Below are 17,234 nucleotides of genomic sequence, written 5' to 3'. Positions count from 1 at the left end.
CGAAATGAGAACGTCGAACCGATAATCGATTTCGGAAAATCAGTCAAAAACGCCAAATGTATTTGTCATTATATTTTCAACTATTTTCAGTGCAGGTGAGTCTTGCACGTTATGATTCCAATTTATCACAACGGTACGGACAATTGCATTCCCTTTGCGCTGAGATTGAAAATGGAACAGGATAGAAAGGTCAAAAGAAAAATTGATTTAATAAAATAGATAACCCAGAAACACCAAATTTAATGGAAATCTTGTCAGTTTTTCATGTCATATTGCATAACTCGCACTGACAAAATACATTTTCAACACGATATAATGAACTTATGTAAATACGATTCGTTGATCCCAGTAATAAACACCACGTTTTCAAACACTCGAAATCCACGAAACGCGTCGACAACCTTAATCACGTTGATATCCAAGTGCAGGCCATGGAAAAGAGTTCTGGAATCTGTTGAACTGTAAAAAAAAACGTTTCCACAGTAGTGTCTCTCCAGACACAGAATGAGTGTATCGATGGATACTGTTAGTCCGTAACGATAACAATTTTTTTCCAATAATAGTAATTAGTATAAATGGACATGGACATCCTGATTTGATGCATGCATCTAACTTAAAATCTATAAAAATGCATAAATTTTGGTACAAATTCATATCAGTAATGAATGAATTTGAAAAAAATAACACTCACGATTCTCAAACTCCAACAACGTTTACTTGTCGAAATTTTGCCACGCTCTCACTCCAGGAAAGCATATCTTGGTTGGAGGCATTCACACAGATCTGAGATACTAAATCCGCAAACTGAAAAAGGTTGAAAGAGGTTTTGTTCAATACCTTTAAAAATGATAGAACGAGAATTTCAACAATAGAAAATCATTGTATTGTGGCTCTGTTTTTGAAATTTTAATATACCTTTAGAAATGTTTTCACTTACATATTTTTCGTAATTGTTACATTTCGAAAACGGGAGCCAGAAAAAAATGACAGTATAGTTTCATTCGTGAGTAAGATTGAAAAAAAGATTTTTACCAATAGCGGGCAAATAATAGGTTCATTCCAGTACTTGAAAGTCTGAAACTCATGGCTATATACATTTGAACCGGCTGATGTTGTTTAACCCTGGGAATCAAATCTAACAGTTGCTTCTTCATGCTTTCCCTGATTGCGTTGAGTTTGTGCTAAAATGAATACAGAAATTATAATATGAGACTCAATTATAGAAGCGAACACAAGGCGATCGATCAGCTGTCCTTTCTCACACTCCCAAAATTAACTGAGCACCACAAACAATAATTACAAACATGTTAAAAATTTTCGGATATATCAATTCGCTCGATAAAACATTCATGTTGACTTACTCGCGATTCTTCATCCAGGGGATCATGCCTTATGGGTTCATATGAATCTACTAGTCTTCCAATGGTGTTCACACATGGAAGACTCCATAGACGACCTGCGAGCCATTGATTGAATTATGGTTTACCATAAAAGTATTTAGCACCGATCAATATACATTTGAGATCACACAAAGATAAGAAAAAATCAATAACACATTGTCAGTTCCATACGGCCAGGAATAATAAAATTCAATAAAGGATAACGAATTTTCTCATTTATCTATTCCCCGCAAATATCACAATTCCTTGAAAATCCGCACTTCGGTACGAATGTCATGCCGTAATAGCGCAATTTTTTTTCACGTTTCTTTGCATTTTCTATGTTCCGAATCATGCTAACGATATTTTCAGAACAGAATATCAAAAATCAAGTAAACCTCTTTTTATAAAAAAATAGCTACTGACTATTTCGACTCATCTCGATATCTCGGCAACCAATGGTCGCACAGGAAATTCATGGGCAGTTCTGAAAACTGGAATGAATGTCCTACAAGGTTCCGTTGCGATCTTGAAGATGAAATTTTTCTTTCATCCTTGTCGTGAATTTAAAAAAATAGGTAAGAGTAAACGTTTATAAATTTTATGAAAAAAAAAATGTTTTTCGAAACCATCCAGTTCAATTGTTCACGTTGAGTAGTTAGATTAGAAAAATTCATCATCGATATCGCATTTTCATCACGTGTCCGGTCCTGTACGAACACAATCTGATCCTTCGCACGTCATCATGTCCTTTAGGCGCCTTCGGAATCTGTGTCTTCGATTTCTTTTCATAGTATATCCAATATTATCTAGTTGATATCGATCCTCGTGTAAATCGTAAGCCTCTACGTATTTCTGCAACAATCCGAGAACACAAATAAAAAAAAATTCATTTGATTCCTTGGTTTGGTTTAGCCGAATAGATGATTGCATGTGAAAATGCAGTGGATAAATTATCAACAAAAAATAATTAAAAAAAAAAAAACAGTTTCCGCACTATTGGATTTTCCTATTCATTATGATTATTATTTTGGAACTGATTGCAAAAGCAGGTGAAATTCAGCCTATCCATCTTTAGCTCGAGAAAATTCGGTGTAATGTCTGAATGTTTGTAAAAATTATTCTACGTAAAAATTTTTTTCCTGCGCTCGATCACTCTACTCAAATTTATCGATCGCTTCCGTAAGTTTAAAACGTACCTCATCGTCCTCAAAAATACAAAAAATATTGTTGTGATGGGGAGAAACTCTGCGAATGCACGCGTACGTATTGTTCCAGACGTCTTCGCACTTGCAGGCGAATTCGCTGCTACAATACTATAAGTATAAAGTAAAAATAGACAAAAAGAAATTATTTCATATTTATGATAATCAAAAGTAATAATAGTTAAAAACAAATTTGAAATTGAAATGACAAAAATTTTAGTTTTACTTCTATTCGTTATCTGGTTTCTACATGACTCGAATAGCTTGACTCAGGGCTTATTAGAGATATTTATTGAAAAAAGAAACAAAATTACCGATAGATTAAGATCGCCATCGGATGGGCATCCGGTCTGAGGTCGTGTTTTTGATTTCTCGCCTTTATATTCCACCAAAAGTGTTCGATCGAGTGCTACTCGGGGACTTAAAATGGACACACCGTCCGAGGGGTGTTCGACGCCGGCGATTTTTAGAATTGTGTCGAATAAATCGACACTACTGACGGGTGCAATAACGCTTGTAGGTGAGATTCCCGGTCCGCGAATCAGCAGCGGTACTTTTATGTCTGTTTCGTAGGGTTGACGCTTGTCCAATGGCATAGAGAATTGTCCTAAAATTTTTTTTTTTAATTCTTATTGATTAACGATAATTATTGCGCTGGAAAAAACTGAAAATCTTAAACGGGGCTTCATGCAGAGCTGGAAAATATATAAAAAATGATATAGTTAAATTTACCGATGTGGTAACCATTATCCGATGTAAAAATAATGTAAGTGTTATTCAACAAATTGTTGTTCTTCAATGTTGTATAAACTTTTGATACTAAATCATCGACCGCTGCTAAAGTTTCCCATCTTCGTCTGTAAGTTTCATCCAAAATGGGAAGAATATGGTTTGGTAGAGGAGATGGACCCATGCGCACTAACCAATGTTTTCTCTGTGAAAAATTCTTAAATGTTTTAGAAATTTAACTCATTTGTTTTGATAAAAAAAAATTGATACACACAATCGAAATAGTGTTGTCTTTCTCAATATTTTTAAATGATTTCATTACTCAATAAAAATTTCATAGTTCGCAGGAATTTTAATGGACTTTCTTTAAACTTGTCTCGATATTAAAAGTATAAATAGTCGAGACCCAATTGCACAACCTTTTGTTGACCGATGTTGAAGCTCGGTGTTCTGACAGCCCGTTTTCCCTTGTACTTGTCATTGTGTCGGCTTGCAGGAAGAAAAGGACTGTGTGGAGCAGGAGGAGCCAAAACCATTAAGAATGGGTTCTGACTATTTCTCTGACGATTGATGAATTTAACTGCAAAATCTCTCTAAACTCAACCCTTTTAATGTGCTTCAACACTTATTTTCAAATAATTTTTTTTGTTGTAATGTGAGGAAAATAAAAACTCTTACAATAACATCCGTGAGATAGTCCGTTTCAGGATTATGCCCATATTTTTTCTCTCTTCCGTTTATGGATAGTGAGTAATCGTAATATTTAGAGTTCCCTACCAATCCAAACCAGTTGTCCCAACCTGCAGGAACGTGACTCACACCACCTGCTTCTCTTGAACCGTACTAAAAACATAAAACTGTATATCAGAAATGATAGTTTAACAATTGCAGATGTGTAACATCACATGGTTATAAATGAAGCCTCTTAGATAGGTCATTTCTATTGCTTTTATCAAATTACCGCTTCTTTGAATATATTTTTTAAAATTGATTCTCTTATAGATTTATTTAATTTTCTCTAAATCACTTTGTTTTCCATGTTACTATTCCTGTAAAACAATGATCAGAATCAGATTCAAAATTCTGATGCAATGATTTTCTGTTGAGAAATGTGTAATGCTGATCTTTGAAAAACATTGATATAAAAATCAATTCTACAATGAATAATTTAAATATTGGTAGAAACTGACTTTGTTTAAATATTTTCCAGCGTAAAAAGTTGCGTAATTCATCTCTCTCTTCAAGTAAGCGCCAAAAGTATTTGGCTCAAAGGTTCGCTGCCATTCAGGACTACTGCATCCACCAGCTATAGTATTATTGACTGTTCTGTGATTGTGTTGATATTTTCCAGTTAGGATGGAGGCTCTGTTGGGGCAACATATTGGCGATGCCACAAACTAAAATATTTAATTGATAAAGAACATTGAGAAATTTTGCAATTTTTGTCCGTTGTTAGATTAATAAAACTCACTGAATTTAGAAACGTTGCTCCTTGATTTCCAATTAATTCTCCTGTCATTGGCAGAGGAGTCTATAAAACACAGTTGCATAAAAAAATCATTTCTACTAATCGTTCGCACTTGGTTTTTTTCAAAGATCGTTTCAATGGTCTTTAAATTTTTACTCACCATTCCATCCAGCTCTGAATCTAAATCATCAGCAATAATAAGCACAACATTGTAAGCTGCTAATGTCTGGTGTAAAGAAACAATGAGAAATAAATTTAACAAAAGCTTCATGATGCGTAATTGAACTTCGCAGAACCGAAAAACCTCGATACTTTGTCTATGCGTCCGAAAAAGTGGAGGGTTATATACATAAACGGAGCGTAAGGTTCAAAAGGGCATCAGAGAATCTATTTTGGGCTTATCATGTTATCGGAGTCGATGAAAAGGGAGATTTTCATTATTTTTCAACAGTCGAAAAAAGAAGTCATCAATCAACTGTTGTAAAGTATATAGTTAACTAAATTGTCAATCATTAAAAAATGTATAATTTGCCACGAGTGTGTAAACTTTAATTATATAACGTTATTTAAAAAAAAAAAGATGAACAGGAATCAATTTTTCTCGTATTTTAAATTTTAGTTGCAAGGCAGAGGAGGAGGGAGAATAAATCGATAACAAAAAAATCCCTACATATAGTTTTACTGGATAACCTCTTCCGTTCCGACCAACTACTTTTTCATAATATATAATATTTCAAAATAGAAAGAAAAAAATGATTCCACATGGATTTTTATGTTTAATTTTTCCATCATATGATTTTTCGATCAACAAAAAAGTTCTCGATTTGATGATGCGGCAACGCGATAACCACCGATGCCTAAAAAGAGCTCAACAACATTCTTCTTCTTCTTTTTTGCGTATATATACTGACGATATTGACCATACTGCCATGTGAAAATTATTATTTAAATGTTCAAAAAAAATTAAAAATCCAATCTAATCGGCCAAGTTCACAAAGGTAACAAGCTTCCATGATTGTAAGCAAGGGGTAAGCCTGCATCACGGCCTGCATTTACGTGTCGGTGTCGCTCACATGTGTCGGTTGTACCATTAACATATTTTTTCTATTTATTACAAATATTTATTGATTAAAAAACGTTAAAATGATTATTTCTACTAACGAAAATAATCCAAACACTTTGAAGTTGATCATCGCTGCTAAATTAGCGAATGAGACAATAGACGTGAAGTTTGTTTCGCCGAACGGTAAGACGTAACCTAAATACAAAAGTTTCATCATTTCATTCTACTATTCAAACTATTATACTATCGCTTATCCAGTAATTATCACGATTTTGTCAGTCTTTTGTTCACATATTTTTATTAAAGAAATTCTATCTTTCATCAAATTTCATTTGAATTTTTTTTCAAATGAAGAACGACAGATTCTGTAATCCCCTTTCAAATCTGTCATATTACAAATATAATTAAATATTCGATATATTAATGATTTCAGATATGTTAACGAACCTTTTATTAATAATCATGTATGATTTTCTTCGTTGATATTAAATTTTGTATAGAATGTGAATTAATTCAGTACTTAATCATATTCAGCATGATGGATAACCTCAATGCTTTTATTTGCATTTTGTATTGTACAGTTACTATTATTAGAAGGCAGAATATATTGGAAAAAATTACACAAATATTTAATGTATTTTCAATATTTATAGTTTATTTGGAAACAGTTCATATTGAAATGATAAACTTGATATTCATAGAGACTGTGCTGAAGCGCTTGCCCATATTAGAACTTCCATGTGGCACAAGTTTATTTAGCTGGAGCGCTGCCCTACAATACCTAATTCCATTGGAGTCGGAGTTTGAAGTTTCTGTGAACAAGTGGCTCGAATGGGATGCAACTCAGTTACAAGTAAAAAAAATTATACTCAAAAAATGTATTGCTAAACTGTTATTTTTTCAAGTTGTAGCATATTTAGTTTGTATTGTTTTTTCTGGAAGATTTTTTTTTCCATCACTAAGCCTTTTATGTTTTTAGAGGTCCATTGTTTTTCAATCTTTAAAGAACTTATGACATCTAGTGAATTATAAAAATACTGTAAATGAAATGAATAAAATAACTAATATATGATTTGAAAAAGTCTTGTAACAATCAATAAGTTTGAAAAACTCCAGACTCAGTTATAAATTATTGTCAGTCTGTTTGAATTTTGTAATTTTTTCAAGGACTAACATTGATGATTATTTCTTTCCAATAAAGTAATTGCCATTAGAAAAACCTATAGCCCTTTATTATTGGTTAAGCCGAAAGCCCATTATTTATTGGTTTGTCACCCATTCATGAATGTATATTTATTAAAGCCTGCACTCGTCTCATACGGAAGCTCTGGAGTTTTGGATACTTCGCATAAACCTCGGATATGGTCTTTGTTGTCAGAGCTAAATGCAGCTCTTAAAGCCAATAAGTACTTAATTAAGGTAAGCCTTGAATACTCCTCATACTACAAGCTCCAAGAAGATTTTTTCTATTTGAATAAAATGTTATCTATGTTTGTAGGATAAGAATGAATTGACATTGGTTGATATATCAATTTGGTCAAGTCTTTGGTGCACTATAGCAGTAAGCGCAATAAATCAAGAGATAGCCAAGGAATTTCCAGTCGTTATGAAATGGATGGAAAACATCGAAAGCCTACAAGTCATACAAGTAGGATTTTTTCACTAGTCATGATTCACAATGAAGCTGAATTTATATTAATGATAAAAATTTGCATATATTAATATTTGGAATTATGAATGTCCCGGCAAGAATAATGATGAGATTCTTAGAATCAGATTTCGAATATGAAGTATATTGTATCATTTTGACAGGAATCTTTAGCATGCTTCAAGATAGAACGAGGTCTTAAAGCAATTGCCAGTATACAGGCTGTTTCTTGGTTCCCAATGAATTCTTATACAGGAGGATCTTTGAAACAAGCAACATCCATGGATGTAAGTACATGAATTTTCCAAACTCATACTGACTTTTCTGAACAAAGAAGGTTGGTCATTCACTTATTGATGATGCGATTAGTTTTTTGTATTGTCACATGAAAAATGAACATAATGGGACAGTCCTACTTGTTTAAGAATTTTTTCAAGCCTAATCGTTTGAAATCTGGATTTTTCAAATTTATTTGGAATAAAATACTCTCTGAGTACATTGCGCAGCCCATTCTTTTCTTTAAATAATGCTGGTTTCTTTCAGCACGCCAGTCCTATTAAGGAAAAAGAATATGAAGCTGTGAGCAGAGAAGAATTAGAAAATGCCAATAAAAATTGGTCCACTATCTCAGAAGTAGCTGTGAAGGAACCTTCGTATCCCGTGTATGGTGAAAAACAAAAACATATGAAAATTCAATTATGTGTTCAATATACCAAGCATTAAGCTTATAATTAACAATGTTCGATAAATCGTATTATTCTCGCAGGTTACCAAAAAAGGGTGAAAGAAATATTCTCATTACATCAGCTTTGCCCTACGTCAACAACGTTCCTCATCTGGGGAATATCATTGGTTGCGTTCTGTCTGCCGATATTTTCGCAAGGTCTGTATGATTTTTTCACCCCTAATTTTGTTTTTTTGATTCACCGTACAGAAAAATTGAGTTGGAAATAAATTGTAAACTCTGTTTTTTCTTCAGGTATTGTCGGCAAAGAAATTACAACACGCTCTACGTAAGGTAAGCTTCAAAATTTCAAAGGTAAAAATCGTTTCAAACTTCATATGAAATGATTTATTTATTCGTTAATTTAGCGGTACGGACGAGTACGGTACTGCAACGGAGGCAAAAGCGCTCGAGGAGAAGACGACGCCTCAGGAAATTTGTGACAAGTTCTTCGGTATACACAACGACATTTACCGTTGGTTCAGCATTGGATTTGATTACTTTGGTCGAACTACAACTCCAGAACAAACTGAGTACGAAAAATGTTGATTTATAGTTTCCATTCGTCAATAAATCGGCATTTGACTAGTTATAATTTTTTTATTCTGTTAATACAGGATAGTTCAAGCCTTCTTTTTGCGCATTCAATCCGAAGGCTATATTTTAACAGAAACTATCGATCAGCTACTGTGTGAAAAGTGTGAAAGATTTTTGGCGGATCGATTCGTCGAAGGGACGTGTCCACGGTGTAAATATGAAGATGCGAGAGGCGATCAATGCGATGGATGCGGCCATCTCGTTAATGCCACCGAGCTCATTATGCCTCGGTGTAAAGTTTGCAATAACAAACCAGTGATCAAAGCTTCGACTCAATTTTTCCTTGATCTACCTAGGGTAAGGAAAAAACTTCAAGTCAAATTCAGTTCAGAAAAGTTCAGAAAAAATGCACCGACACGAAATTTTTTTTCCTTTCTGATCCGTACTGATTGCAAGTTCACTTTTCTATGACTCAACCCACTGAAACATTCCCACCTAATATTGGTGATTTTTTATAAATCAAATTGAAATAAAAACTATGTTTGCAGCTGGAACCAAAGTTACGAGAATGGGCAGCAGGAGTCGAAAAGGGTTGGTCGACGGTGGCAAGAGCAGTGGCAAAACCTTGGTTAAGAGACGGATTAAAGCCCCGTTGCATAACCCGAGATCTAAAATGGGGAATTCCTGTTCCTATAGATGGTTATCGTAAAAAAGTTTTTTACGTATGGTTTGACGCACCACTCGGATATATTAGTATTACGAAGCGCTACACCAAGGATTATGAATTGTGGTGGAAGCCAACGGAAGCGAATGTCAGCTTGTATCAGTTCATGGCTAAAGACAATGTGCCGTTTCACGCGATCATGTTTCCGGCCTCACTCTTAGCGGCTGATCAGGGTCACATTTTAGTCAAGCATATTATGGCTACCGGTAAATAAAAATCTTTATAGAATACGTATGAACCCCTTAAATATTTCGATAGCGGATTTGGAAAAAGAGAAAATAAGACACACTTTCTGTGATATTTCTATTCTAAAAATTTTATCAATTTACCATAATAATGAGAAAGGAATGACCCAACCTTTCGTGTGCTTTCCTATTTTTCCGCAGAATATCTGAACTACGAAGATACGAAATTCTCAAAATCACGTGGTATCGGGGTTTTCGGAACGGATGCTCGGGAGACTGGCATACCTGCTGATGTTTGGAGGTTTTATCTGGCTTACATAAGGCCCGAGAGTCAGGACTCGAATTTCAATTGGGTCGACCTCGCGACCAAAAACAACAGCGAGTTGCTCAACAACTTTGGTAACTTCGTCAACAGGTGAGAACAGTTTGTATTCGTTTTCATTTGTAAGCATTGAAATATTTCTTCGTTCTTCATTCATCTAAAAGAAGCTTTATTGGATTATTTGATTATAAAATTTAATCATATCGTTTATTGTTTACAGAGCCCTGATGTTCGCAGAAAAAAACTTCGGTAGTGTTGTACCAGCAATGACGCCACGAGAAGAAGATCTTACGTTACTGGCTCTAGTACAACGTGAGTTGACACTTTACATAGCAACTTTGGAGCAAGCCAAGCTTCGCGATGGCTTAAGATATATGCTGGCTATTTCGAAACATGGCAATCAATATATGCAATCACAGCAGCCTTGGGTTAAGGTCAAAGGCAGCGATGAAGACAAGTAAGTATTCCCAGGTAGCTCTAGTCTCATCGCATAACATTATGCTCATAAGGCATGAGATACTTGAAACATTGAACAATCAGGCAATCTCGATTCATATTACTTGTGGAATGATTTTCCTTTCAATGTGCCTTTATACAAAAGCTGTACTTGTGAGGCAACAATATTCGCGGTTTTTCTTATGACAAAGAAAAAAACATCAAATTTATGCGGCATGGCACCATGACATTATGAATTTGGGTTTATCGCTTCATTCTTATTGTCGCTCGTTGCCATAATGATTTTGTTTTTCAATATTGAAAACAATTTTACTGCAAATAACTGTAGCTGGAAACAGTAGTGTAATATAATGACATAATTTGCAGTTAATTTAACTCCATTTTATTGAAACTTGGTAGTTTTTCTAAATATCCAATCGATTCTGATTTTTCGAATTGGATTCGAAATATTAATACGTCCGTATCAACTTTTTTGTCATTTTGTTTGTTATTTTTAGGAAAATCGCAGGGACCGTTATAGGAATTTGCGTGAACATTGCGTGCTTATTGTCTTCACTCCTTGGACCATTTATGCCGAACACATCGCGCCGATTACGGAAGCAATTGGGCCTCGATGAAGTCAGTTACGGTTACATACCTGACGTCGTATCGATATCGTTACCAGCAGGTCATAAAATCGGGAAACCATCTCCGTTGTTTACAAAAATCGAGGACAGTCAAGTTGAAAGTTTGCGATTGAAATACGCAGGAAAACAAGACTCTAATGGAACTGCAGAAAAGTCTAAAGTTGCAGAACCTGCCACCCTCTCTTTAGATGCCGGAGCCCTCGAAGATGCTATTGCAAAGCAGGTTAGTAAATTAAGTAAATAAATTCCGTACATGACACGCAAATCCTTTTCTTAAGATTAAAAGAGCCTATAAAATGAAATAAAAATCTTTGTTGTTTTTATACAGGGGTTACTCGTAAGAGATCTCAAAGCCAAACAAGACAAAAGCGTTTGGCAGCCGGAGGTGAAAATTCTATTGCAGCTGAAGAAGCAATTGGCTGATTTGCAGGCTTCTGCGGGTACATCCCAGAGCTCTCCGGGAAAGCTGCGATAACAAAACCGTGATCACACGCTCGTGAACTGAATTCAAAGGAACCGAATAATTTGACAGCCACAGCTTGAAGTATTGATTTGATTGAAGAAAATGCAACACTATGACACATTAGAGGAAGCGTAAATTTCTTCTGACTTCATTTTCAAATCGTTTGGTTAACGGATTAGTGAAACATAAAGAGTGTGATTTTTGTTAGTTTATCAATTTTTTCGTATGAGTGAAACGAATAATTACAAATTTATGCGATAGAGACTCCATATGTTCTGAGAGAATGTTGGGAACGTAATGTACTGCCAAACAAGAATTCCTTTTCCCTTTTTTACATTTTTTCAATGCAATACCATACAATTCGACGGTTGCTCGTATTGTGACTAGTTTTTCAAAATCATAGAGATTACGTTGTACTGATTATGACTCCAGTATTATTCAATACATGCAATAAAATAAAAACTTGTCATCGCATGAAAAGAAGAAGTAACTGTTTCATCATCAAGCGCTCATTAAATTCGCCCGTTTCATTTCTTGGCTATGTTTTTATCCGCAGTTTACCAATTTGTAGCGAATGTTATTGAAAAATAGCTTTTCCCAGTCGTCCATGCATGTATCCATCCTTCGTGCGTGTCTGCGTTTTATTCACGTTCGTATGCAGCCATAACGCCAACGGGGTGGTTCTAGGCAGGACAAACGTCTTCGGTATGGTTTTATCGCCAACGCGATCTTTCGGTTGCTAGCGAATCACGAACTCATCGAACCTGCCTCTTCGACCATCGGCTTCATTGCTGCAGATCCTGTTTTCGTCCCTGCTCTTCATTATCTCAGAAACAAAACTAAATTGAACACAGCGTGCAACAAATGCCAAGGATATAAATACACAATACTGCGAAAAAAGTGAAACTTGAGTTCCTCAGCAAAAAGAATTTTACTCTTAAAAGCAGCTTCAGTTTCAATCGATTTTTTTACACTGAATTTTCAATGTGAATTCGAACGAATATTACAATCAACTGGTTTTCACAATTGCTCAGTGGCACTATTGGTTTACAGGTTTGCGTAAAAACCTTTCAAGATCTCAGCAAAGTTTTCTTGCCACCGGTGCGCTCGATTTTAGAGATTTCAGGCCCTGCCGACCTTGTCGTATGCTTTTTGTATAATTTTATTTCGAATACAAATATCGTTAACGCAACCGTCGTACCAATTATAAGAAACATAATGGCAGGCGCAATGTCGAATAATGAGATACTTTGCAGGGATCGCGCGGTTGATGAGCAGTATGGGATTTTTGGTTTCCACCGTTTTATGTTACGTTTTTGCAGTCCCATGTTGAGAGCTTTGATGAATCTATGGGAGAGTAAATAAGTTTTTTGTAGCTCGGACTCGAATCAAGCTATTCGATATTAAAACGGACAAATTTGTGGAAAAATACTATTTTTCTGTGTGAACATAATCATGGCATAATTCCGACGAAAGTTGTCTTCAAATTACGATTTTTACTTAGTAAGAAAGTAAATTTTCAAGTTTTTTTTTTATTTCAATGAAACTTAACAACAGTGTATTCATGGGGTTATCAAATGACTAAAAAACGAAAAATCCATTTGTTTTTTAATTTTGATTCTCAAATTTACCCTATTTTGATCATTTCAGTGAAAGGACTATCAATCCTGTCCCAGAAACTCAAGAACCTCGGTGTAATAACGTGAATTTCTGTCATGTCGCAAATTGCCTCGTCGTCCCAATGCGTGTCGACGTAAGGGTAAGCCACCTCAGCTGATGTATGGTAAGCGTATCCACCCTGTGCTACTTTGCTCAAACCTTTTTCCAACTTTTCATATCTTGAGGATCCCAATTTCTTCCATACTTTTTCATTGAAATATCGAACTTCCCAATCAACCAAACTTCGAGACTGAATATTAAAAATTTGAGTAAAATTGTGTTTGTTTGTTTGTTTTTTTTTTTTTTTTTTTTCAAGAAAATTGGCTTGCACACAAAAGCTCATCGTATGAGAATAGAATGACTGTTCTTACATTCAAATTGTCGTCAACTACGAAAAATGGTTCCGATGCCACCTTCATTTGACTCTTGGCAAGAGAATAGAGAGAATCGTTCATTTTATCGGGTGGTTCGCTAAGACGCGCTGAAACGACACTCGCTCCATAATAATTGAAGAGTAACACTCCGAAAATCAGAAGAAAGAACAGAGCCACGCGACCAGCTAGTCTGTTGGGGACAAAGACTAAGCCTGAAATCATGCAATCAAAAATTCCCGTCAAACACTCAAAATTATTAACAAGTTAAAATTAAATTTTCATTAGCCTTTCAATAAAATTCTGTAACTGGTTAACCAACAAATTTTAGTCTATAAAATAGAAATAATTCCGAGTATGGTACGCTGCATTTTTCGTACCTCGATCGTTTAAAAATTATCTCGAATCTAATCATAGACAAAAGCAAACTTGCTAAAGTTGAAAACGAAATTTTGTTGAAGTTTTTTGCTTACGCTCAACAAAATATTTCATCTACGCACCAAATCTTGTTTTATCAATTCAACGAAGTTTCGTTTCTGTATAAAAGAGTTTTGTTGTAAGACTCAAAATATGATTGCCTGAGCACAATCATTTTGTTCGAAAATACGTACAACAGAATAATACAATATTTCAACAAAATTTAGTTTCCAGTGAATCGATCCTCGAATACTTTATGGACACTACTTGTTCCAGTATAAATCTTACAATTAGTAATCTGAATAATTGAATTCTAATCTCTAGGATGAGAACAATACCTTGTTGGCATAAAACTCCGATTGTGGCGAAAGTAGCGTGCCCGCATTCGACCAACCAACCTTCGCGATACTCTGTCATTTGGATAGTACTGATGATGATAACGCTGAGAAGAGATGCAACGAATGTCGCATACCATGAGTCGATTGCTAAGGGAGTCAAGAGCTCGGTCCACTTCAATTTTTCAACATTCGATCTTAGTAGGAAGAAGGTTCTTCAACAAAAAATTCACATAAATTATCTCTGTCGTTTTTTTTTCTAAATTCACATAAATTTCTCAAAAAAAATAGTAGACATAAAATTTGACATGATTATTACTATTGCCTGAATCATAAATGACAATATTTCGATTTTATTCTTTGCGAGATGAATTCGAGAGTTTCTAACGATGCAGAATTCCATCGATTCCAACTTTTTTTTGGTGATAAAAATTACTGCATCTCAGGATGAAGTAATTTTCGTACCTTCACTTATTGCTTAGCAAAATAGTTTCGTTTTGATTACAAACGCGTTACAAAGAACTTTCAAAAATCAAAATATTTTTTGTTTTGCCATTTTCTTGTCTACCAGAAATGTCCTCATTCTTCAATCGTCTACCAGAGAAGAGATTGATCATAAAATTGAATTTCAATGAACGGAGAACTTTGATCTTTTATGCTGTTGTTGTAGAATGTGTATTTATGATATTTTATTTTAGATTCATTTGTTTGATGCACCTGTATGGATATCCAGGCGCTGATATATGTCCGTAGGGAGCATATCTCGAGTTAGCTGAGCAAGGGCTACCCCCAATGTCAATTTTGGCCTTTGACAATTCTACCATCATTCCCCTTTCCGTGCCGTTGATTGTTGCAGCCCATTCGTCCCATAAATGCGGTTCCATTCTGTTAATTCGATTGTGGTACGATCAGTCTTGAACTTTTTTTTCGGAAACTAAACGAACATTTTTCTATTTCTCATGACAAATCGATTTTCGTCATCAAATATGAAAATAAAATGTAGTGATAATTGCAAGTAAAATTCGTCAAGCTTCATGATATTTTGGAATCTCTCGAATCGATGAACTTCTAATTAAATAAACAATATTACAAAAAATTTCATTTCCACACTGAGATAAGATTTTAGTTAAATTTGCTGAGGCCTTGTAAAATGCGTCCAATAAAATAATTGGTTCATTTGGGGAAATGTTAAGACGAATTATCTGAAAAATATATAAAATTTTTATTACGTGAAGTTATAAAGATCTGCTAGGAGTTGAACTACGGCATAACCATATTTGCTAACGGGATCTTCATTCTTTTTTCTGTAATCCTGTAGATGATCTTCGATTGCTATTCCAACCGGTCGGTATTTAACCTGCGTGTGATAAATTCATCCAATCATTATTCATGTTTATCGTTTCGAGGGGCTTCAATAAAAAAAAGTGATCAAACACTCTCGAAATATTTTTGAATTCTTTTTACTGAACAGGTTCAGTAGATATGATTTTTGAAATAAGTAACTTACGACCCAGCCGACTCGAATTTTCATTCCGTGCAAATTTGACCTTCGATAAAACTTCTCCTGTGTGAGCGTGATAATTAATCCATTTCCGGTATCCCAGGTACCCAGTTTCGTGACGTTCAATATTCCTCCGGATGATTTTGAAGGATTATAAACATCGTAGAGCTCGTAGCCAATATCAATTTCTATAGCGATAACTAGATCGGTCATTGGACTGTACGAAGCGTCGTTTAGGAGTGACATTACATCGTCGAAGTTAGAGGCGATCATGAGCCAGACATGAATTCCTTCGTACAGATGGTTCTCAGTTGCCTGAGCTCGTTATAAAAATAAATTACAATTTTTCGAAAATATTCAATCGTCAGAAAAATAGGTAAAACGAATGCTGTTCAGGATCATGAATTTTGGAGAAAAATTTAGAGTTCGCAAAAGTACAGGCTGTTTGCGGGAGCAGCTGAAATAGAATAAATTTTGGAGGGAAAATAAATGAGAAAAATCTTTGAAAGCAAATTTTTACTCGTAACCCAATATCATCTCAATAATCGAGGGCGTTATGAAAAGGGACATCATAAAAATAAAACGTAAATCAGACAAATAAACGAAAGATAATATCTAAAACGCAACGAAAAAGGAACAAAAATTTCTCACCGCACCAGTACAAATATTATTGCAGGCTCGGTATCCACATGCGAAATCTCCCACCAAAAAGAAGTTAACAAAAATCGACGGTCAATTGATAGAATATTTTTTTCTCTTATATTATCTCTGACATACTTGAGTAATAATTTTTCCAGTTGTTTCCGACGTCTGACAGCGTGTATCGAGCAACAGTCCTACGGCCCAATTGCCTTTTCTCTTTACTTGATGAATTATGTCATAAGAGAATGATTGGGGATGAGTAACACCAACAAAGATGTTTAATTCGTTCATTTTTCTCGTTATAGCGTAATCACCTATATAATTTTGTAAAATTTTGACTATCAAAATGTACTGCATTGACAATATTCTATGCCACGATTTCGATATCGATTTGAGTTTCAAATTCACTTACTTTCCGGATCTTCGCATGAGAATACTGTCATACCTCGTACATTTTTATACACAAAATAATCGTATATAAAATCATCACTCCGAACGCAAACAATCATTGCAGTTGATAATGTTAATAAGTATTTAAACGAGGTATACATCGAAGCAATTAGGAATAGCACGTTTTGGATATTGGAGACTCGTTTTCGTAGCTCAAACTGGAAATCCACTTTCTTTCGATAAACGGACTGAGCCTCACGCGACCTGCATCCTTTTCACCTTTAGTCACAAAATACAGTCGAATTCGTCGCGTGTAACATCGAATTACTATTCTTACATTTTTAATGCCAGTTTTTGGGGTCGGAAACTATCACGAAAGGACACCTGGAG

The 17,234-nt window shown here is 34.9% G+C and overlaps 3 protein-coding genes across 4 annotated transcripts; 1 reads left to right on the top strand and 2 right to left on the bottom strand.

Moving 5' to 3' along the window:
* Nucleotides 1-220: 220 nt before the first annotated feature.
* LOC122411977 (N-acetylglucosamine-6-sulfatase-like) lies at nucleotides 221-5,333 on the bottom strand. 2 transcript variants are annotated; one of them, XM_043421145.1, is made up of 13 exons: nucleotides 4,942-5,333; nucleotides 4,785-4,844; nucleotides 4,504-4,710; nucleotides 3,992-4,156; nucleotides 3,733-3,906; nucleotides 3,317-3,518; nucleotides 2,899-3,191; nucleotides 2,579-2,695; nucleotides 1,806-2,234; nucleotides 1,362-1,456; nucleotides 1,033-1,181; nucleotides 692-804; nucleotides 221-459 (listed from the first exon to the last, which is right to left on the bottom strand). In XM_043421145.1, the coding sequence occupies exons 1-9, from the start codon at nucleotides 5,050-5,052 to the stop codon at nucleotides 2,076-2,078; spliced, it is 1,488 nt and encodes a 495-aa protein (XP_043277080.1). In that variant the 5' UTR covers nucleotides 5,053-5,333; the 3' UTR covers nucleotides 221-459; nucleotides 692-804; nucleotides 1,033-1,181; nucleotides 1,362-1,456; nucleotides 1,806-2,075. The 2 variants fall into 2 exon arrangements, with proteins under 2 accessions (XP_043277080.1, XP_043277079.1); XM_043421144.1 differs by having other exon boundaries at nucleotides 1,362-2,234.
* A 474-nt stretch (nucleotides 5,334-5,807) lies between these two features.
* Nucleotides 5,808-12,015, top strand: MetRS (methionyl-tRNA synthetase 1). The gene is made up of 15 exons (XM_043421143.1): nucleotides 5,808-6,027; nucleotides 6,546-6,697; nucleotides 7,147-7,263; nucleotides 7,343-7,492; nucleotides 7,657-7,779; nucleotides 8,036-8,154; nucleotides 8,259-8,375; nucleotides 8,472-8,510; nucleotides 8,585-8,749; nucleotides 8,834-9,110; nucleotides 9,302-9,683; nucleotides 9,864-10,077; nucleotides 10,205-10,441; nucleotides 10,938-11,289; nucleotides 11,395-12,015. Exons 1-15 carry the CDS (start codon nucleotides 5,925-5,927, stop codon nucleotides 11,539-11,541), a joined length of 2,694 nt encoding a protein of 897 aa, XP_043277078.1. The 5' UTR covers nucleotides 5,808-5,924; the 3' UTR covers nucleotides 11,542-12,015.
* A 435-nt stretch (nucleotides 12,016-12,450) lies between these two features.
* On the bottom strand, nucleotides 12,451-17,005 carry LOC122412346 (ionotropic receptor 75a-like). Its single transcript, XM_043421818.1, has 9 exons — nucleotides 16,867-17,005; nucleotides 16,590-16,768; nucleotides 15,819-16,136; nucleotides 15,541-15,668; nucleotides 15,029-15,196; nucleotides 14,315-14,526; nucleotides 13,560-13,774; nucleotides 13,161-13,438; nucleotides 12,451-12,876 (listed from the first exon to the last, which is right to left on the bottom strand). Exons 1-9 carry the CDS (start codon nucleotides 17,003-17,005, stop codon nucleotides 12,600-12,602), a joined length of 1,914 nt encoding a protein of 637 aa, XP_043277753.1. The 3' UTR covers nucleotides 12,451-12,599.
* Nucleotides 17,006-17,234: the final 229 nt, after the last annotated feature.

The sequence above is a fragment of the Venturia canescens genome, chromosome 6 (assembly GCF_019457755.1).
Source record: "Venturia canescens isolate UGA chromosome 6, ASM1945775v1, whole genome shotgun sequence".
Lineage (NCBI taxonomy): Eukaryota > Metazoa > Arthropoda > Insecta > Hymenoptera > Ichneumonidae > Venturia > Venturia canescens.
This window is presented reverse-complemented; position numbering and strand designations above follow the sequence as displayed.